General features: G+C 38.2%; 1 protein-coding gene across 1 annotated transcript in view; it reads left to right on the plus strand.

Annotated features, from left to right (window-relative positions):
• Window positions 1–24,089, plus strand: part of Fife (regulating synaptic membrane exocytosis protein fife) — a 969,278-nt gene that overhangs the window by 909,336 nt on the left and 35,853 nt on the right. The window contains exon 23 of the mRNA XM_068225089.1: window positions 20,172–20,252. Coding sequence (XP_068081190.1) covers window positions 20,172–20,252 — 81 coding nt within the window. The remainder of the gene's footprint in view (window positions 1–20,171; window positions 20,253–24,089) is intronic.

Consider the following 24,089-nt stretch of genomic DNA (forward strand, 5'->3'; position numbering starts at 1 on the left):
ATCTTGTATCTTGAACAACACATAACCCTTGTTTACTTTCTACCTTGACCAATGATTTGGCAGATTCTGTACTACTTGACTTCATTTGGTGGCTTTTCTTGAACCTATGACATAAGAAAAATAACATAAGTATTCACGTCTCTTTATAATATTTATTTAGTTTTTCATTCTTCGTACCCTTTTGTGATGTTTTTTCATTATGATGACTGACCTTAATTGAGCCTGTTGTGATAGATTGTAGTGCTATCTCTGAGTCACCACTTCCTGACTTGCTGCTTTAACATGTCTTTGATACTCATCAAGTATTACCGAGCTCGATAGCTACAGTCGCTTAAGTGTGGCCAGTGTCCAGTATTCGGGAGATAGTAGGATCGAACCCCACTGTCGGCAGCCCTGAAAATGGTTTTCCGTGGTTTCCCATTTTTGCACCAGGCAAATGCTGGGTCTGTACCTTAATTAAGGCCACGGCCGCTTCCTTCCCACTCCTAGCCCTTCCCTGTCCCATCGTCGCCATAAGACCTATCTGTGTCGGTGCGACGTAAAAACAACTAGCATCAAGTATTTTTCCCATTATGTTTTCCACAGTTAAATTTAATTTGTCACAACCTTCAAGTGCCATAACAAGTTCTGAGTATACTTCTGGAAGGCTCACCAATAACACTGCAACAATTTCAGCATTTTGAGAGGCTTAACTGATGAGCACAGCAATCTCACTATTTCCATGATGGCATCAATGTGCTTGTTCATTGAGTTACTACAATCTATATATATAAAATAACTTGTCCTGACTGACTGACTGACTGACTGACTGACTGATTCATCATCGCCGAGCCAAAACTACTGGACATAAAGAGATGAAATTTTGGGGATATATTCATATTAAGACGTAGGTGCTCGCTAAGAGAGGATTTTTGGATAATCCTTCGCTAAGGGGGTGAAAACGGGGATGAAATTTTAAAATGAGTTGCTCTATATCTCAAAACTTTAAAAGTTTACAGATGTAAAAATTGGTATTTAGAATCTTCTTTAAAAATCAGGAAACACGTATTTTTTTGTTTTCAGAGAATCCCAATAGGAGGGGTGAAAAAGGGTGAAAATGGGGAAAAATGGGTTGAATGCCTTTAATCAGGATACCGGTACCTATATCTCAGATATTACAGACCTGAAAATTGGTACTTTTGATATCTTTGAAAATAAAGAAACACGTAATTTTTTGTTTTTGGAAAATCCAATTAATGGGAGGGTGAAAAGGGGGTGAATTTTTAAAATGAGTAAATCTATATCTCCAAACTTTTAAAGTTTGCAGATGTAAAAATTGGTATTTAGAACCTTCATTAAAAATAAAGGAACACGTATTTTTTTTTGTTTTCGGAAAATCGCAATAGGAGGAGTGAAAAGGGGCTAAAAAGTGGTTGAATGCCTTTAATGAGGCTACTTATATATCAGAAACTGAAGATATTACAGACCTGAAAATTGGTGTTTGGGATCTCCGTTAAAAATAAAGAAACACTTATTTTTTTGTTTCTGGAAAATCCAATTTACGGGGGGGGGGGGGGTGAAAAGGGAGTAATATTTTAAAATGAGTGTATCTATCTCAAAATTTTTAAAGGTTATATATGTGAAAATTGGTGTTTAGAATCTCCTTTAAAAATAAATAAACACACGTATTTTTTCGTTTTTGGAAAATCCAAATATTGGGGGGTAAAAAGGGGGGAGGGTAAATTTTTTAAAATGAGTGTGTATACATCTTAAAACTTTAAAATTTACAGATGTAAAAATTGGTAACTTAGTTAGAATCTCCTCTAAAAATAAAGGAAAACGCATTTTTTGTTTCCTGTAAATCCCAATAGGAGGGGTGTAAAAGGGTGAAAAATGGGTTGAATGACTTTAATGAGGATACATATATCTCAGAAACGAAAGATATTACAGAACTGAAAATTTGTATATGGGATCTCCTTTAAAAATAAAGAAATATGTATTTTTTAGTTTTGAAAAATCCAATTAATGGCGGTTAAACAGGAGTGACAAATTGGGTGAATTTTTGAAAGACTATATCTACAGAATATCTTGGAAACGTAAAATGTTACAGACGTAAAAAGTGGGTGTTTGTAATCTCCTGTAAATCTAAAGAAACATAGGTGATTTGTGTCTGGAAACTCCACTTAAGGGGAACTCAAAAAGGGTGAAATTTTAAAATGAGAATTTTTACAGTTTATCTCAAAAAACTTAACATGTTACAGAAGTGAAAAATGGTATTTTTTATCTCTATTAAACATAAAGAAACGTGTATTTTTAGCTTTCGGAAATACCACTTGGGTGGAGGGGGGTAGTAAAAGTGACTGAAAATGGTGTTGAATTCTTTTAATTAGGCTACTGATATCTCAAAAATGAAGATGTTACAGACGTGAAATTTGATATTTGCAATCTGCTTTAAAAGTAAAGAAACATGTATTCTTGGAAAATCCATTATGGGGGGGGGGGGGGTGAAATAATTGAAAAAATAATTGACTTAATTGTATGAGAATACATACATCTAATAAAAACTAAAGTTGTTACAGATGTGAAAATTTGTATTTGGATCTCCTTTAAAAACAAAGAAAAACGCGTTTGGTGGGAGGAACCATCTTGGGGGGCGGGAGTGTAAAGGAGTTGAAATCCTTTCATGAGGACACATAAATCAAAAATTGAAGAAGTTAGAGACGTGATAATTGGTATTTAGAAGATCCTTTACGATTAAAGAAACAAGTATTGTTTTTGCGGAAAAATCCACTTAGGTGGGGGGGGGGGGAGTAGTGTGAAATGAAGTGAAAAAAGTAAATTTTTTTATAGGGATACTTATATCTCAAAACTGAAGGTAATAGACGTGAACATTGGTGTTTGGAATCTCCTTTAAACATAAAGAAACACGCATTGGTGTTTGGAATCTCCTTTAAACATAAAGAAACAAGCCTTCTTTTTATAATTTTTTTGGGTGGGGGTGGCGGTAAATAAACTTAACGGCGGTGGGGTGTAGAAGGAGGTGAGACCAATTGATTTTACTTTTCTTAATGTACTTATAAGGATCCTCGGAAGCGCGCCGGCCATTCACAGCTGGGTTCCGTGGTTCAAATCCCGTTCACTCCATGTGACATTCGTGCTGGACAAAACGGAGGCGGGACAGGTTTTTCTCCGGATACTCCGGTTTTTCCTGTCATCATCCATTCCAGCAACACATAATAATAATAATAATAATAATAATAATAATAATAATAATAATAATAATAATAATAATAATAATAATAATAATAATAATGTTCCGGACCGTCGTCAAATGTGCGGACCGCGCTGGAAACGGCTCCTGGACGGGTAATGACTAAGAATGCAGTCCGGCCGCGGGTTCAGTGCCTTCTAGGCACCCAATATGACACCACGCCGGATCTCCTGAAGGATTTTATCCATATTAAAAAGGATTATAGGAAAAGATGGCAAAGATTTACGGACCCAACTGACCGGGAGGAATACCTGAGCCTAGCCCGGGAAGTATGAAATCGATTGCTGGAAAAGAAGATTGAAAAATGGGAGGAAACATGCCGTAATCTAATAGAAAACGAGTCAGATCGGGAATTTTGGTGGGTTCTCGCAGAAAACGGGTCAGACCGCGAATTTCGGCGGATTATATATCTAAAACAATAAGCATTCAATTTTAAATTTCAGTATAATACCGTAGCGAAGCACGGGTATCTTGCTAGTTGTATATATATACATATTCTTTTTTTTTTTTTTTTTTTTACAATTGGCTTTACGTTGCACTGACACAGATAGGTCTTATGGCGACAATGGGATAGGAAAGGGCTAGGAGTGGGAAGGAATTGGCCGTGGCCATAATGAAGGTACAGCCCCAGCATTTGCCTGGTGTGAAAATGGAAAACCACGGAAGACCATCTTCAGGGGTACCGACAGTGGGATTCAAGCCCACTATCTCCCGGATGCAAGCTCACAGCTACGCGGCCCTTAACTGCACGGCCAACTCGCCTGGTTATAGTATATTCTATACAGCTTACGATGTAAATACAGCCTGCTGCCAAATGTTGATCTCTCATATTTCTTTGACAATGTTTTCCAGATGAGCAAAAAGAATGAGTTGATTGTGCTCAACATCCAATATAACAAATGTAGTTCTTATTTTTATTCAGTTAAATTGGGTACACAGAAAATATACATGGAACAAAGAAATATGGGAGACCAGTGCTGCTGTATCAGTAGCTTAGCCAGGGTTGACCAATAGGGAGAGAGTGTTATAGTTACAAAATGATAATAGAACATAATGAAGGTGCTTGTGCATGTGTGGTGCGTGCATGCATGAATTTCATTGTAAGGACACTATGCAAGTAAATTATATTGATATTCAGATTACAATACCAGTACACTACAAAATCTTACATTGAAATACAGGACAAGAACAATATGTTCAAGGTGAATAGTTTTATGGCAAATTGTATGTTCTGATTACAATCTAAAATCCAACTTTCAAGACTTCTTAGGAAATAGATTCAAGAGATCTGTTGGTTTTACAATCATGTCTCTGGTGAACTTTCAAAGAGACAACACAGTGAGTCGAGTTTTACTTGTTTATTGTCAGTTTCTGTTTATTTATTTTTTATAAAAATTCCATGAGGGTTTCTAACCCTCAGTAACCCCCTCCCCCTTGGCTACACCCCTGTGCTGTACAATGTGTATGTAGCCAAAAATGGCAGCTACTTTCAAATCTAAATTAAGCACTTCCTTTGATTATTATTCTGAGAACTAAATTATGTAGCCTCCTGCAAGACCAATGGATAAAGAGAAATTTCCTCCCTTTCATAGAGTTCTTTGGAAACAAACAAGAAAATTTAATTCTCATGGAAACTGAAATTCTACTCAAAAGACAAACAAAATTTTATCTACTCCATGGACTTAAAATTCTTTCCTTCATCATGAAAGTGACACCAGAATGTAATATTTGATGATCCTCATTCATATTACCTACATTCTTGGGAAGGAATGCTCACTAGGGGAGAACCTAGAGCAGTATAAGAAGAAATGTATGAGTGAAAATCAGGAATTTAACCAAAACTTCTGGAACTGTATTATTTATTGAGTGCTCAAAATCATTTTAAATTGTTTCTACTTTCTTTGCATGTATATTTTCTTGCATTAGACTACTAAAATTGTGCATCATAGTAGGCATAATGACATTGTAAAAATAATATTGTTTTCAGATACAACAGTACTGCAGTTTGTCTTAGGAAAATTGTGGTTGTTGGTATATTAGTATACCCCCAGTTTTCAAACCTCTTATCTTGTATCTTGAGATCAACCAAATGAAAAACAAACTATGTTAATCCTAATAATACTTGCAGAACCAACATGTACTGTAGAGAATATGGTAATATATTAACATTGTAGTAACTAAAGTATTAAAATTACATTGCAGGTTAATCTCAGCATATACCAGTGTGAATTTTCACACAGTTTCAAATATCTGCATATTTATAGGCACTGTACAATTTCCCATCTTTTATTTAGTTTTTCAATGTACTTATTTGGAGGTATAAGATAGAATATAACCTACAAAGTTCTCTACACAATCTCTGTTGACACTAACTCAAAGACGAAGATATCTACAACCTGTTTTCCAGTCAGTGACCGGGTCAGGGATGGAATGAATGAACCCCCATCTTGCGGGGACGATAGAAATTGTGCTGGCTGCTGAAGCCTGTCGCACTCCTCTGGGGCAATGATTAATGACTGACAGATGAAATTAAATGATAGCGGAGAATGTTGCTGGAATGGAAGCTCTACAGGGAAAACCAGAGTGTGAAATCAAATCAGAATACTTCATTTGCAAATGAGGTCTCTACCTCGTTGGTAAATGATACACAAAAATATATTATTCTCAACAACTACATATTAAGTTAAAAAGAAGAGAAGACATTTTCCCTAAAATACAGTATTATACAATTTACTTTAACATATTTTCTAGTAAACACACAGCTCATCCTTAATAAATTTATATTATTTACATAAATTCTACTCATAATATCTTTTGTGCTTACACACATAATCAACTCGTACATAGTATGTGGAATCCCTTCAAAAATACTATACAATATTGCTATAAGATTTAAATGTACATTGCCTTTTTTTTCTTTTAACCCATTTTGGTACCTAACATGTAGAACGACCTGCTGCGTCTTAACCATGGCCCCTTTTGCCACTGCTTTTCAGAGTTCCTGAAGGGCCTTCACAGCTACCGTAATGGTCCCAGGGCCCTCGAAGTCCTCACTGTACTTCACCTCTATAGGCAGTACCCTACTTCAGCTGTCCAGTCTCCCTAGACAAGCAGATGGAATTAATTTATTCACAAAAATTCTTTATCAAAATAACCTACACAGGTCAAATCCCTCTAACATTTCTTTTCTCTGTTGCCGTTTATTCTTTTCTTGAATATCTGTACAGGTTGGGAAAGGATCAAACACTTCCCCCCGGTAAACTGTTCCACTCCTTCACGCCCTTCTCAATGAATGAAAATTTACCCCATCATTTTTGCTAAAATTCCGTCTAAGTACCTGAAGAAAACTTGTCCCGCCTCCCCTTTGTCCAGCACAAATCTCACATGGAGTGACCGGGATTTGAACCACGGATACTAACTCCAAGATATTCCATATATTATTTTGTCATGTGAAAATTAACCAAGACAAGAGAATAGAAGGAAATATTTGGTAGCAAGAACTGCAGATTAACACTTGTCTTTGAGAAAAAATAATGATTAAATAAAACAATCTGATGTTATATGCATGTGTAAATCAAGAACTGAGTTCTTTTAATGGAAACATTTTTGTTGTAGTCTCGGCATCTGTAGGCCTATGTTATAAGTTATTTAATTTATTATCTCAAGTGTAAATGGTATTAAACTCATGCTATATGAAGAGTATTGAGTTCAGGTCCTAGTCAACATCAACATTTACAGGTTTTTTTTCTTTTTACTTTGGAAACAGAAGTAAGGGTTATATATCTTTGGATTCTACTATCGATTCTGATTGTAGCACCTTTCGATATGTTACAGTCTCATTCTTTTTTGTTTCTTTCAAAGTGTAGTTACTCCAATATAAAATATACTGGAGTGTCATATTATCTTGGAAACTAGGTTTCCTATGAGGATATCAATATAATTAATTAATATAAGATGGTGAAAATCTGGAGCTGATACCATAACTTTTATGTTAATAGTCCTCAAGTTAATAATGATCATCATCATCATCAAATGGGAGAGTTATATGGCCTGATATACTAGGTAAATCAATTGATCCTTGAATTGGCTGAATCATTAACTTGGTATTACTACTAACTACTAAACATTTTCATTCCTCCCCTGAAGAGGGAGGCAGACCTCTTAGACGGTGATGCCATCTCTCAGGCCGGGAGATTTGTAATGGTGAAAGAGATGTGTGGAGAAGGTGAAGGGGTAGGCGGCCATGGCCTATACTATGAACTGTCCTGGCATTCGCCTTAGTGCAGGAGAATGGAAAACCACAGAAAACCATTCTCAGGACAGCCGACGGGTGGGACCCGGCGTGAAGTCCGGCACTGTGGCCCAGGCCCATCTCCTGAACGCAGAGGCGTAGAGCCACGGTAGAGCCGTGGCCGACTTTCCTCTGCTTGGTTGGCTGGTCAGAGTACAGAGCATATGGGACAACAACCCACTCTGCATCTACCGACAGTTGGTATTCAAGGGTACTTAGACTAAATGCTTTAATGCTGACCTCCATTAGGAATTGATGGTAACAATTTTACAATTTTCACTATAGTCTTATAATAGTAAATGAATTCATGTGAGTGCATTCAGCCCTTTTCTGAGTGGTCATTAATCACAATGTAAGTAAATGACACAACATCAAATGATCCTATCCCAGGGATTTGTAGCTGAGAACAGTTGCTCAAAAAGCAGTTGAAAGTACTCTAACAATGTTCATGCATTTACTGTTATAAGACAGTGGTGAAGTTGGTATAATTCCATAAAGTACTTAATAGTCTTCTTAGCTTACTTGGCAATAAACAGACATTATGGGAAATAAATAATGAAGTGATTAATAAAAGAAAATGGAAGAGAAAGAGGAGCTTGCAGTTAAGGTAAAGGCCAAAATAATCATACGTTGATGATGCAACCTAATATTACAATGGATAGCACGTTCATTTTCCTTCAGCACTAAGGCATAACTATCCTCATCCTACTGGGACAGATGTGCCTGTTCAGTGTATAAACATCAATAACAGAAGATGTACTTGGCATCAATCTTATCTCCAATATGCGTACACCTCCCGGATGGTTTATGCAGTTGCCTGGAATTCACTTTAAAAGCTATTTTCAGTAATTAGCTCCCTTGTACTTAAATTCCTTGTTCTAAATTATACACCACAAAAGATGTTTGGAATATCAAGGATGCAGTGCAATAATGAAGTCACACCCCTACGTTGATTATTGTATCACAGATACACACAACCTGGAAACTCAAATGTTTTTCATTTTCATTTTCATCTAATGAATATAAATAGCAATAATGAAAAGGTTACAATTTATGGAGTTTTTTAAGTGTAGGTTGTCCCTTCTTCACTCTACCTTAGTGCTGTGTATGGCCTCCTCTGGTATTGTTCAGGTCTCTGACATGCTGTGGCATGCTTGTGATCAGTACAGTGATGTCATCTTGAGGAAGAATGTCCCATTCCATCTAGACAACTGTAATGAGGTTTGGGAGTGTCTAGTGGAGGTTGTGGAGAGTTAAAAACAGCCATTTTCAACCTGTCCCATGCATGATGTCTGGTGAATTACCTGCCCTTCTCATGACGTTCCTCACTGATGCACATCGATAAGTGCGATCATTGTCATTGATGAAAATGAATTCAGCTTCATATTCATCCCTAATGGCATTGTTGAAAATGAATTCAGCTCCATATTCATCCCTAAAGGGTTGTACAAATGGTTGAAGAATTTCACTGTTATACCGCTGGGCAGTTAACATCCATTGAATAGGTATCGAAGGTGTTCAACAGTCGTGCATAATTCCAGCCCAAAATATTACCACCACCTACAAATGCATGTACCTCTTCAATATGCTGGTACTTTTCACATGTCCTTTACATCTCCATAACCTTAGTCATTGTGTATCTGGCCTAAGTGTTTCATCTACAAACATGACATGATGCAATTCATCCAGTCCCCAATTAAGATGTTGGATGGCTCATCTCCTCCTCTAGCACAATGATGACTTTCTAGTGGGAGATATCAGACCCTCTACAGCAAGATGTGGATAAATCAACTTAAGCCAGCGAGGATATATGTTCTTTCAATACCTTAACTTTTAACAACCTGGCTTGAGCATGATTTCACACCAAATCCCACATAGCACAAGTCAAGATTTTTGTCATAATCAAAATGTTATTATAACATCTAAATCAACATGACTTATTTTAAGAAGGGCCCAAGTTTGTGCCTTAGTTTACAGTCACCAAAAGAGTTTTAAACAACAAGGACTTGATATTTTAGACTTTATGTAATTTTACCTATTTCTTGTTATGTATTTAAGCTATAGTTGATGATGTCCACAATACAAGTATGAAATATGTACTAATTGATTTTAATTAAATTGATATTTGTATTGTAAAGTGGGACTCCTGTGAACTCTTTTATAAGCATCAAAATGGGTCAAAATGACCTTAATTGGGCATTATGCAGCCAAACACATTCAGTTTGTGCAGATATACAGACCGTGGTTGCCTTGAAGAAGTCATCTCGTAATTCTTGAGCAGATGAAGTTGGTCCTCTCTGCTCTGTTACATAGATATACTGATGCTAACATGACATTGTCACCCTCTGCTGACCTTCCCTTGGTCTGTGTCACATCACAGGTCTCACATTTTCCACATTTTTGACACTGCACTTTGAGTAACCTCTATGATGTGTATGTCCACCCTGAATCAGTGCCACAATTTTGATTTGATCAAACTAGGAAATATGCATTGCACATGAAACGTAAACACTAGCTGAAGCTTGTACTGCACTGTGTACACCAGAAATAGTAAAGTTCACCTCAGGCTCAACACAGACCACAGGCAGCAACATTTGCTGTATTGTAAACAAGCAATTGAATTACTTGTATGTATACAGAGCTCTCTACCACTTTCAACAGGATTATACATGCCCAACCATATATAACATGCCTTCTTCTCCCTACAATTTATCCCATGTAATTGCAGGATCTGCTTTCCTGCACTTCATTTTCCATCGCTTCCAGTTTTTGGCGTCAACTGGAGTAATGCCCACCAAGCACATGTCTTTGCGTAATGCATCAAGTGATCTCTTCCTCGGCCGGCCCCGTGGTCGATGTCCCACAGGGTTCAACTCTAGTGTCATCTTCACAACTGAGGTACTACTGTTATGCCGTACATGACCATAACATCTCAGGCAAGTCTCCCACATTTTATCAGTAATTGGAGTCGCTTGAAATGCCACTCTGATGCCCTGGTTTCTGATGTGGTTGAATTCAGTGAGTCCCAGAGGCCATCAAAGCATCCTCATTTCTATGTCATGGAGATGTTGTTCATGTCTTTTTTGTGGCTGACTATCACTCCACCCCATATAGCATCATTAGACAAAGGACCTTCTATAAATCTTTGATTTTAAGGGCAATGGGATCTTCTCATCGAAAAGGATTACTGTAACTTGGCGCCACATCATCCAGACTGTGTTGCCTCTATACTTTGCATCTGGCAGTGTATTACAATCTGAAACAATGACTGATCTCAAATATTTAAACTGATTTGTTTTAGGGAGATCAAAGCTGTCAATGTTAATGGATCCATTTCTTTGCTCTCCACACTCCATTTTCCTGACTGTAATTTGAAATCCATATTTAACCAAGTGACTTTTCCAGTGTTGGACTATCTGTTGCAGTTCTTGCTGAGATTCACAGGAGACCACAGGAGTCCAAGGATCAGCACTCGATGGGGATCGTCAGAAGTACAGACAGTTGAAGTCAATGGCTAAAGGAGAAGCGACAACGGCAAAAGAAGACCACTGAAAGGCTGTCTGTGATCAGTTGGACACACCAGAAGGTGCTAAAAAGATCTATTGCCTAGCAAAGAATCACCATCGCTCTTTGCAGGATATTAGGTACATCATGACCATGAGGATCTGGTATCTTCAACTCTGCAGTGATGGTGTCCAGACATAGGATGAACAAAAGCAGAGATAAAGCCAATCCCTGATGCATGCCAACTTGAATAATAAATTATGCAGAAATTCCTGCAGCATATCAGATATAGCTGGTGACATTCCAATATAGGAGCTGAATCGATTGAATGTAAATTTCTGGCACACTGTGCAGTCTGAGTGCGTGACAAGTAGCACTCTGTTAAATGCCTTTTCAAGATCCAGTAATGCCATATGGATGCAGTGATGGCTGGAGCTGATCCAAGCACAGGTTCCACCATTGGTATTTGTAGATGCAGAAATTCTTTGTTGCAGATGATTTCAAAATGCCTCTTCCAATGATTAAGAATCTTGGATGGGCTTCGCAGTAGTTTCTGGCTTTCATCCTTTATGGTCATGATGTGCCTAATATCCTGCAAAGAGAGATGGCGATTCTTTGCTAGGCAATAGATCTTTTTAGCACCCTCTGGTGTGTCCATCTGATCATAGACAGCCTTTCAGTGGTCTTCTTTTGCCTTTGTCGCTTCTCTTTTAGCCATCGACTTCAACTGTCTGTACATCTGACGATCCCCATCGAGTGCTGACCTAAGCCAGGTCTTGGAGGCTAACTTCTTTGCCTTAATAGCATCTTACACATGTTCATTCCATCATCCAATCTCCTTGTTGATGAAGCAATGACCAGGTTTCTGTTTCTGGTGGCTGTTGCCCAAACCTCAGCAGAATTTTGACCATGTATAGATCATTTAAATCACCAATGAAGGTTTTCAGCTGTGTATGGTACTGGTTGAATTTTCAATACTTATTCGTTCATCTGTGGTCATGAGAGTTTTTATGCCAATAACCAGGTGATTCCTGAAGCTTAAGAGTAGTAGATGATGTTGGAGTGTGATGATGTCTGAACTTTTGTGTCAATGACTGATTTTAGATCACGTCTTCTTACCAACCAGTAATCAATCTGTGTATTCCTTCCACCGCTGCTGTTGGTGATTAGATGTGACTGACGCTTCCTGAAAAATATATTGTTCAGAGCAAAATCATATGCTTCGGCGCACTCTAAGATTCAGTTTCCATCCTCATTCCACAATCCAAATCTCTGACCTCCATGTATTCTATCATAACTGTCTCGACTTTGTCCGACATGCCCAGTGAGATCGTTATCGAGGAATGTGAGCTCTTCTCTCAGGGATTGCAGATAAGTTTCAAGGCTACCCACTAATCATCTTAATAAACATAAGTCAGTCAGATAAATAGATGACGTCAGTGACCACATTAAGTGCCTAATTCTATAATATTCCAAACTTTTTTGAGATGTATATATCAAAAGGGAGCTGAGTTTATAACTTTATAAAATGGAGGTTTTCAAAGTTCTGTGTTGTAGGATGAGTTGAATCAACTGAGAGTAAATATATTGCTAACTAAAGCCTTATATGATGTACTGCATTTTAGTAGAGATTTTCTCCTCATTCTGGGTAGCAGCCCTAAGTGTAGATCAGTGGTAAATTAATGAGATTAATGAATATCTTTTCTTAAGGGGAAAAGGGAAGCACATCTGCTGTTCAGTTATTTTGAATAATGTATTATTTATTTCTTAAAAGTTATTTCATATAATGTTTGATGGTAAGGAATAACTTATAATAGAAAGGAGCACAAAGTGTTCTGTAATGAGACCTATTCAATTTTTAAATTAATATGACCCATTGTTATCTTTTAAAAACTGAAGCTGTCTTCCTGTTCTTTTAGTGTATGAAACTGATGTTCTCTGAAATCATATAAAACACTAATTATTTACCTAGCAAAGTACAAATGCATGACAAAATTTGATTCAAGACTGACTGTCCTGAGCATATCATTCCTCATTGCCTTTTTTCTTTTTCCCAGCCTTAGTCCATCACCAACCTATATCTAAAACATGGCAAGTCAGCCTGAAAGTCATGAAGTGGGGAATTAAATATCTTTACCTAGAACTGAATGAGTCTCCCCTGAGTGTTGACCACCCAACCAGAATTACATACTTAATACCATCATCTGGAGAGCAAAGGATTCAAGTTTAAGTTTGGTCACTAATTTGTTGTAAAAATACACTTACCTAATGTTGGAAAAGAAACTGCAAGAAGGGAAAGGAAATCATGACTAGATTATTCATGTAAAACTTAGAACTTGAATAAGAAGAGTTTTTCACTATTTAAAAAAAAAAAATGGTTAACTAAATTCCAGTCTGTCAGTGACTCAGACATATTGAAACTAGGGTTGTCATGTTTTGCTGAATGAAATAAGAGACTTGTTTCTGACAATACAGGACATTTTATGGAAATAATGGATACTTCTGATTTGAGAACAGGATTAAATTACCTTATCTCTTCTAGGTGTATTTACTGTTTGACTTTTTCTGCCTATAAAACATCAGTATCAGATTTTATCATGGTATGGAATTCTTCACATGAAATTTCATATTTATTGTATTTAAATCAGCACTTCACTCTTTTTTAGGAACACTGAACATCTGTTTCTCTTATCAGTCCTCTTGTTTGCCAACAAGGAGAATATAACAAATGCACTTCAAGCATGTTTCTTAATTTATTGCATTCCAGTATGCTTTTGAAGCACTTTTACCCACTTCTGCAATTCATCCTCACCGCTTCTCAGCATATCCGAAGGGATGTTTCCAAAAATGCAGAACTCTTCATAGAGCTCTTCCATATCAATTTCCTCAGTTAACTGAAGATATGAGACTGTACCTTCCAGACAAGAAAAAAATGCTTTCCTTCAGACTGAACATTTGTAGCTCTGCTGTAACATCGTATTCAGGGAAATCACAGGACTGGAAGGGATATCATGGAGCTTCATCATAAAACTGCATAAAACTTCCCTCTAACATTTTTCCTTTCTAAATCATTACTCAAGTTTTGTTCTTGGAAAAATAAAAGACAGCAACAGAGAGTAAGGGACACATAATTTTTACCTGAAATATTGAACAGGTGGCCACTCTACTTACAACCCAATAAATTCCCCAGTGTAAGTATAGTCCATTTACTTCTGTAAATTCTGGTTCAATGCTCCTCAAGATTAAGTTGTCATTCTCCAAATACATTCAACTAACAATATATGGATATGGCACACTGGTCTTTGATTATGGAAATACTAATATACTGGTATGGAATTATACTTGTCAGAAAGGTATTTCCATGTTTCCACTCAGTTAAAAAACACCTAGTTACAAAAAGCCACTTTTTATAACATTTGGATCTGAAAACCTATCTATATAGCATTGGAATCTAGGATAGAATACAGGGTTAAGAAACTCACATTTTAATGATAAAACACTGGAACATTAATAGTTACCCTGAGAGTGATTTAAAAAAATGGTTTTTTAATAGTACTGTATTTCACATATTTAGTGCAGCACTCCTAATTCTCATGAGACTTGTCCTTCTATTCTGTACAGACAAAATTTCAAAAACATCTCAGAGTATACAATTTTTTCCTGCCTAAAAATTGGCTTCACACACTGTGCATCACGTATATGGACTTCTGGTGATTACTGTATATAGGCCAGTTTTTGCAGAAAACATGCACCCACACAAATTCTACTTAATAGATGGTGGATAATGGGGTTGCGGTTAGACTAGCTTTTTTGTTTGTCATTTGTATTTGCATTTTATTACATGTTCACTGGAACTGCAACAGGTTTTTTTTTAAAAGTAAAATTCAGCTTTCATTATTGCCTGTATGACAACAGAGATAAGTACTTATTTCTTTCACTTCAAATGCATTCTGGAATGTGACCTGGGGACAAACAGGAGACATTACTAATGTTTTAGCCACTCCCTAAATTCTATACCAATATTATCATCAGGTTGACTTAGACATGTTTAACCTTTTAACATGCACTCTTGAGCATCAGCCTAAGGATTTAAACTGTAGAGTTATTTTTAGCATGCAACATCTCTCTAAGTACTTTACTGCAACTTATAATTCTATTGTTCATGTGTGATCAGTCTTTGTCATTCATCTTATTTTTAAATAACTTTTGAATGAACAGTTTGCTAAGAAGTTTGTATAATAGATTCTGGTACTAAATGTATCAAAATATAAATATTGTTCTAGCATTTTAACATATATAGCTTAAATGAATGATTTCACAGCCAAAAAATGCAGTGAATATTAATAAAAATTATGAGACCATAATTATTAACATCTCAGTAGTAGCTCATGTTCATTTTCAAGAAAAGTTTGTAATATGACAATAAACATGTACTGTAAGAAGACTGAACACCATGATGTTAGCCATTGCACTGTAAGGAAAAGAAATTATTTACAAAAAAGTTTTGGCTAATTATGAATTTGCATGTAATTAAGGAACATTTAAACAAAGTAACATAAATTTTGTTTTGATACATGGCATAATAAAGCTTTGCATAAACATTTGCATGAAATTTATTCACTGCAACCCTGTAATAAAAAAGAATGGCAACTTAATAATATATAGTATATAATTATTTGCATTCTGTAACGTGCTTGTGTAAATAAATTGATATTCTTTACAGTGTAAGCTAATGTTCAAACTTCAGACTTTTCTGTCTTAATTTTCACTCTTTTTTATTCTTCACTTGCTTTTCCACTAGGAAAAATATATAATCATTTTTTTCTTCTTTTCTCTACCTTGTATCACCATAGCGGACAAAGTGTAGCACGTTTCTCTGGTAAGGCTCACCGCTATTATCTGTCTGTCCCACTGTCTGTCAAAGAACCCTTGTGCTCGGAACCCACCCTCTCCTCTGCCATGTAAACCAACATACACTACTGAAATATTCAATTTGCTTACTCCCACTCCCTAAGTGTGTGTACAGTGGTAGAATACTGTGTACCCTAGTAAGTGACAAACTTTTACAAGCGATCTGGAAAAACTGTATATTGATTTGTCACCATCATGAAAATATACATACCCCAAACTTGAACAGACTATCTAAAGAAACATACATTTCTGATACAGTAATGAAAAGTATCCAGAATAGAACCAAGACAGTTTGCTTATACAAAGTAAGGAGCTGATGGACAAAGAACAGTAATTCTCTTTGGTATCCACTCTATACAAAAGAAAAGAAAACACTAAAACTGAAAGAAAAGATATCATCAGTATATTCCAAACCATGAGAAAGAGGAATATAACAGTGATAAAGTTAGGGAGTCTATTCTCAAAATCTATTAAATCAGTTACATCTTTGGCTTACACTTGCTATCAAGAACAAACAAAAATAATCATGCTATGTTAAAATTCCTAGTTGGATATTGGTAGGTTCATATTTTGTTGTCGGGGCATAGGAGCATTACATAAAGTTGATGGTCTTGCACAGGATATATGTTTGTATGATCAGTGTCATGATTCAGACTAAGTTGCCTAAATCTTTTTTTTTTTTTTTGCTAGGGGCTTTACGTTGCACCGACACAGATAGGTTTTATGGCGACGATGGGATGGGAAAGGCCTAGGAGTTGGAAGGAAGCGGCCGTGGCCTTAATTAAGGTACAGCCCCAGCATATGCCTGGTGTGAAAATGGGAAACCACGGAAAACCATCTTCAAGGCTGCCGATAGTGGGATTCGAACCTACTATCTCCCGGATGCAAGCTCACAGCCGCGCGCCTCTACGCGCACGGCCAACTCGCCCGGTTTGCCTAAATCTGAAATATAGCAAGTTATGCCAGCAGTGTTCAGTTGAACGCGCAAGAAGGGATTAGTAGCAGGAACCATGCTTATAGGGCTTAAAACATTTCATCAATTTCATCCAGATTTAAAAACAAAATATTTCTATATATGAAACTTAAATCTGAAATATAGCAAGTTATGCCAGCAGTGTTCAGTTGAACACGCAAGAAGGGATTAGTAGCAGGAACCATGCTTATAGGCCTTAAAACATTTCATCAATTTCATCCAGATTTAAAAACAAAATATTTCTATATATGAAAATGCAGTTTTACACAGTAATTAACTGCATGTTGTTAGGTATTCTTTGTCATCATGGCAACCTGCAAATACTGCAGGAAGAATTTTCGAACAAAATTTAAATTTTTTCCTTTACAATATGCTTTACGTCGCACCAACATCTTATGATTGTCTTTTAGCGATGATGGGATAGGAAAGGGCAGGGAGTGGAAAAGAAGGGCTTTGGCCTTTATTAAGGTACAGTCCCAGCATTTTCCGTATGTGAAAATGGAAAACCATGGAAAACATCTTCAGGGCTGCCGACAGTGAGGTACGAGCCCACTATCTCCCGAATGCAAGCTCACAGCTACACGCTCCTAAGTGCACAGCCGACTCACTCGGTGAACTAGGTAAACTACTGATAGAAAATCTACCACCTAGGTGACAGTCCTGAAAGCAGATCAATGATTTTATTTATTTATATATTCATTTATTTGTTCATTCGTTCATTTGTTTATTTATTTATTTATTTATTTATTTATTTATTTATTTATTTATTTATTTATTTATAAATTTTGGGGGTGCCTCACTATTGCGTGTTTCTGCGGTGGTTGGTAGTGTGATATGTTGTGCGTATGATGAGGAGAGTATTGGGACAAACATCCAGACCCCGAATCAGAGGAACTGACAATTTTTTAATTAAAATTCCCAATCCGGCCAGGAATCGAACCCGAGAATCTCTGTACTGAAGACCTCAATACTGACCTTTCAGGCAAGAATCTGGAGGTATAAGGAGTATATTTGCTACAATATGATACAACTGTTATCATCTCATAGGACACAAGTTCTAATTTGATATCGGCTATTAAGTACCAGTATTCAGTATTTTTTACAATACTTTTCTTATTAATATCACTTTTATCTATGAAATACTGATTTCCATATCAGAATAGGCAAACTGCTTACATAATTTCTACTGAATCCCACCTTGCCTATTTATATAAATTTTACATTATCCATTTATTGAATGAACAATAAAACATATTACTGCCATTCTTGACTCTTCTAGCTTTTAAATACCAAAGAGTTCTTCATACTGTTGTCTCTCAACATATTGACCCATGGTTTTTTTAATAACGTTCTATAGATACTACAGTCTATCAGAAAGGCTACCTTTTCCCTTGGTACTATTGTAATGTATCTTTTTTCATTTTATAAAAACTGGGCAAGTTGGCCATGCGGTTAGAGGCCTGCAGCTGTGAGCTTGCATCCGGGAGATAGTGGGTTCAAATCCCACTGTCGGCAGCCCTGAAGATGGTTTTCCGTGGTTTCCCATTTTCACACCACGCAAATGCTGGGGCTGTACTTTAATTAAGGCCACAGCCACTTCCTTCCAACTCCTAGGCCTTTTCTATCCCATCATCGCCATAAGACCTATCTGTGTCAGTGCGACGTAAAGCTACTACCAAAGAAAGAAGGCATTTTATAAAACATAAATACTTCCCTCTCAAAGTATTTTTCTGTTATTTGGCACTCAATGAATTCTTGATTTTGACAAGTTCTCCATGATCAAACAATGTATTAGTTTTTTCCATTCCATTAGTTATACAACAGAGAAGCACTTCATTTGGAATATTGTTTACAAAATTACCTTGATCACTATTGCTATAGAATCTAATTCATAACTTGTGTTACTGAGGTGCTGTTATTGCTTTCATCCAATCAGATGGCACTTTACACAGATCCTCTGCTATCTCTATTATTCTGTGTAACCATTTAATCAACGTACCAAATATTCATGATCTAATTTCATCTTCTCCTGTTATTTTTTCTTTGGTTTACTTAACACTTCTACTTTCTTGGCTATGTGTACTGTTCACAATTTCATTCTCCTTCAGTGAAGTTCTAAGATATGAGATGTAATAGGAAATGTTCTATTTATATTTAACACTCTTTTAAAGCATTCTGTCAGTGCTTCCTCACAATTTACCTTGAAATTTTGCTTCCCCTGACTTCTCCGAGGATGGTTGCCAAGTTGTACTTCCTCTTAAAACAACAATCACCACTACCACTACCACCACTTCTAAGCTCTGTAGAAGTTTGACTGCAGTCTGTCCTACAATTTACAGTTTGTTTCCAAAGACTACCGAGTTTTTCTTGTGTGCTGTGTGGTATTTGTTATTCAGATGGCTGCTAGGTAAACCAATTTCAGTATTTATTTTAACAAACTGTCTTGATTGTATCATTTCACTAGGATTGCTTCCCACATTTAACTGATTTCAATTAACATTTCAATACATACTCTTACTACTTAAATATTGCATACTGGTACATTTAACCTTTAACCCACCCATTCTATTTTAATGCCTTGAACAGCCTTACTATCTGTTACATGAATCTTTGAACTCAACTTACTACAGATCAGATTGTTGGGCTGTATAACTGGAAAAGTCAATTACTGAGTTCTATCAGTTCCTTACTAATTAAATTTTCTAATTTCATAAGAAAGTATACTGTTTCCCTGGCCTGTATGTTGAAAACTGATATCAGTGGAGGAAGTTCAAGTAAATCTCCATAAATTCTAATGTAAACATTATTGGTAGAGTGGCCAAATGTATTCAATAAATTCATTTCTGTACATATAATGTACTATCTCAAAGTCATCCTATGTCTCATTCTGCTATTGGATTCAAAGAAAACTTTTTCATACCAGCCATTCCACATGCCTTACTAAATTATTTAGTCTTACTTGAGAATAATATTGAAATTTGACTATGGAAGAGGGAATGAGTGTGAGCTTTCATAAGACATCCTAACACTTAAGCTGCAAGTTGTATTTGTACACATTTTACAAATCATCCTTCAGTTGACAAGTACACAGGCATAGTTCTGAATATCAGCTTAGTATTCCTGGTATCTAGTACCTACAGTAAGTCAAACATGCAGAGTTAAGGTTTATGTACAGTAATTGCCTTAATATCTTACTGACAAGTCAATGAAACGGACTGTGTATCTAATCTTCCAGGAAGCAGGGACAGGAAAGATTCCATGCTGGATTTGCTTGAGCAGGGTATTGGTTGTGGCAGTCCATCAGATGAAGATGACAGGTGGAGGTAAGCTCCTACTACTACTGTATTATTAATTTATAATTTACCCACTGTCATCTACAGTAGTTACACGCATAATGTAGTAAATATGTTTTAAACTGTACCCCCTTTTTTTTTCACAGCAGATTATGTTTTAAAAGCTGCTCTCCCCCATCATCATCATCAACAACAACAACATTGTAACAATCATCATCTTATCAATTTGTAAGAAAAGACTATTTAATCTTAGCATAGAATGTGATTAAGTGTAAGAGAGGGCCAAGAGCCTTAACTATGCCACTTATAAAGGCATAAATAAATAAATTAATAAATTTATATTACCTCTGATCTTTTCAAGGATATTTGATACATAAATAACTATCTGAAGAAAAGTTCTTAAAATATTCTTCCTGAACATTTTCTCAATTACTTACGGTCAGACTTTCTTATTGAATTGGCTCAGCTTTAGGGCCAGATGCCCTTCCTGGCACCAATCCAATACAGAGGGATGTATTCACTGTTGTGTGCCTATGTTCATCATCATCATCATCATCATCATCATCATCATCATCATCATCATCATCATCATCATCATCATCATCATCCTTTCATGTATTAGTCCTATAGAAGAACTGTTACGGTCTATACAAAAGATTTGCATTTTCACACCATCTCTTCCTGGTGATATAGATGTTGATTCCCATAGGGAATCTGAAATATTTGTCCTGAATGAATAAATTTATAATACCAATATAAATGGTCCATTATTGGATATTATAAATTTTCCAGCTAAGTCATTCATGGTTGCCAGCATTTCACCCTCGTGTGCTAGGTTGGGCTCATCAGTCGGTACCTAGCACACCTACCAAGACGGTGGCTAGTGCATACCGTGGAGGCTATCTATTAAATGTTTTCATTACCCACCCTGAAGGGGTGGGGTGGGCCACCTAGAGGGTAGCGCCCTCTCTCTGGCCAAGAGATGCAGGCGGTTTGGGGAGATGTGACGGAAGAAGGAGATGGGAGAATAATTGTGTCTGTGCCTAAGTATTAAGTTCGTTGAGTGAGTTTATTAGCATAGATGGTTACAAAGTAGTACACAGATTTAGAAGTATGTAGTAGGATGATATAATGGCTGTTGGACGAAGGAGGGGTTAGTGCTAGAGGTAAGGGAAAGGGCTAAGATGTGAAAGGTACAGGAGAAATTATGCAGGGAGGTGAGTAAGTTGTGGAGGGGGTTTGTTGGGGGTGGTATTGGAGGAGAAAAACCGGGTGGAGGAGGGTAAAAATGGATTCGTGGACTCGGTGGAAGGAAAGGAGGAGCTGGCTGGGGACGTCAACGGGGTGTATGAGATCGGTTAGCAGGTTGGCGAGGAGAGCGAGATGGTTCAGTGTGATGATGGCGGCCTTGAAGATGGATGCCGTTGTTGATGAAATGTTGGGTGATGTCCAGAGTCGGCAGATGAAGGTGAACGAGGTGGGTAGGTCCTGTAGCGTTGAAAATCCGAATTGCTCTGCAAACTGGTGTTCCTGTCTGGTGGAGGTCTTGAAGTATGGCATCGTTGGATAAGAGCGGGTCCACTCCTCGGATGACGCAGGTGCAATCGGTCGATGGTGGCAGCATTATGTCGTGGTAGTGTCAGTTGCAAGCGCTGGTTCTTGACTTGATGAGGTAGGGGTGGGAGGCATGGTAATAGTAGTGGTCATGATAGGGATAGGGTGGTTGTTACTGTAGTTGTGAGTGAAGTTGCGAGGGAGGTGTGAACTAGGGAGTTGTGAGGGTGGTAGTAGTAGTGGTGGTGGTTGTGGTAGTTGTGGTTGTAGTGGTGTAAGGAAAGGACAAGGGTTGTGGCGGGGGGGGGGGGGGGTGTAAGGAGGTGGATCAGGAAAATAGTCCGAGAGTTGCTCTAAAATATTGCTGGGAGTGTCTTCCATGCGATGGAGGCGTTGGCAGATTTGTGCACATTTGCGAGAAGATGGTCACGTTCAGTGGATGTGTTGAAAAAAAGAAGGACGTCGGCTGATGGTATGGAACCTTCATACAGCCTTGTTGCGCTGTATACTTCAGACTTGTGGAGTTCGGATAGGATGGTTTCTTCAGTGATGGATTTTTGGATGTCTAGGACAACACAAGTGTACATGTTGGGAGGCCGACTTCCAACTTGGTGCCTGGCCTATGTGCTTTGTTGGGTCGGCTCGGTGCGAAGATATAGTTGAGCCGACACCCGGCCGAAGCAAAAATAAGTGAGGATGAAGCCCCGTGGAGGCTACTACTACTACTAAACATTTTCATTCCTCCCCTGAAGGGGGAGGTGGGCCTCTTAGACGGTGACGCCGTCTCTCAGGCCGGGAGATTTGTTACGGTGTATGAGATGTGCGGAGAAGGTGAGGGGGTGGGCGGCCGTGGCCTATACTACGAACTGTCCCGGCATTCGCCTTAGTGCAGGAGAATGGAAAACCATGGAAAACCATTCTCAGGACAGCCAACAGGTGGGGCCAGGCGTGTAGTCCAGCACTGTGGCCTAGACCCGTTTCCCGAATGCAAAGGTTTGGAGCCACGGTAGAGCCGTGGCCAACTTTCCTCTGCTCGGTTGGCCGGTCAGAATACAGAGCTGTTGGACCACGAACAAGCCGTGGCCTCTTAAGGGACGAAACCCAAGGGCTGAAACCCACTCTGCATCTACTGACGCCGTGGAGGCCACTGCGTAGGCTACTTGAAGCCACCGGCAGTGCCAATGCACTATGAGAGACTTTGTCTCTTTACCAAAAATTTATGCCTGCTTGGCTATCAGATGATATAGATGTTGATTCGCATAGGGAATCTGAAATATTTGTCCCGAATGAGTAAATTTATAATACCAATATATTGGTGAATTTATAAATTTTATAATTTATTATCATTCATGACAAATATTTCAGATTCCCTATGGGAATCAACATCTCTATATCATCTGATGGCCAAGCAGGCATCAATTTTTGGTAAAGAGACAAAGTCTCTCATAGTGCATTGGCACTGCCAGTGGTTCCAAGTAGCCTACGCAGTGGCCTCCACATCCTCTTTCGTACGTCGCATGTCCACAATTTTTTTGGCTGGGTGGGCCTCTTCTCATCAGCTACTCAGTTGGCCCAAGAACAATCAAACGGCAGACGCCTAGTTAGCTGTCGCCTCCCCACTTCACCATGAATACCTGTCTCATCATTGGTGTGGACACCGCTATCACAGAAGGTCAGATTATCGACACACTTCGAGAGTCCGGCGTCCCATTCCGTGATGCTCTGCGACTCCAGGATCGCACCACTACTGGAATGTCAATGCAGGTCATGGTCTACTTCTGAGCTCCAGCCGACGCGGCAGCCTTACAAACCAGCAGTGCCAACATCAACGGACGACTTCATGAAGTGGTATGCACTCCTGAGTACATCCTCCAACAACTGCGCTCTCACCCTTCACTGTTCCCAGCGTTAATCCATATCCACCTCGCACATCTCAGCAGTCCCCCCCGCCCCCCCTCCATTTCGTCCACGGTAACCACTACCACTACTACTACTTTCACCATTTCTGCTCATACTCCCTCCTCTACTTCCGTCCTTACTACCACTACTAGTCATCCCTCTCTTATCATGTCAACGTCCACCACCTCTCTCCCTACCACATTACGCAGTCCCCAGCAACCCTCTGCCAACCACGCAGGTGCCACCATCACAGCACAGCCAGACTCCCAAGGCCCAACAAATGCCTCAACCCCAGCCCAACAGCAGTTTCCATCTCCGAGCTGTGTCGTCCGTGGCATTGACCCTGCCATCACCGAACAGGACCTACTGCAGGAACTACAAATGGCAGGAGTCCCAGCCAGTTGGGCGTACCGC

Source organism: Anabrus simplex, chromosome 1 (genome assembly GCF_040414725.1).
Source record: "Anabrus simplex isolate iqAnaSimp1 chromosome 1, ASM4041472v1, whole genome shotgun sequence".
Lineage (NCBI taxonomy): Eukaryota > Metazoa > Arthropoda > Insecta > Orthoptera > Tettigoniidae > Anabrus > Anabrus simplex.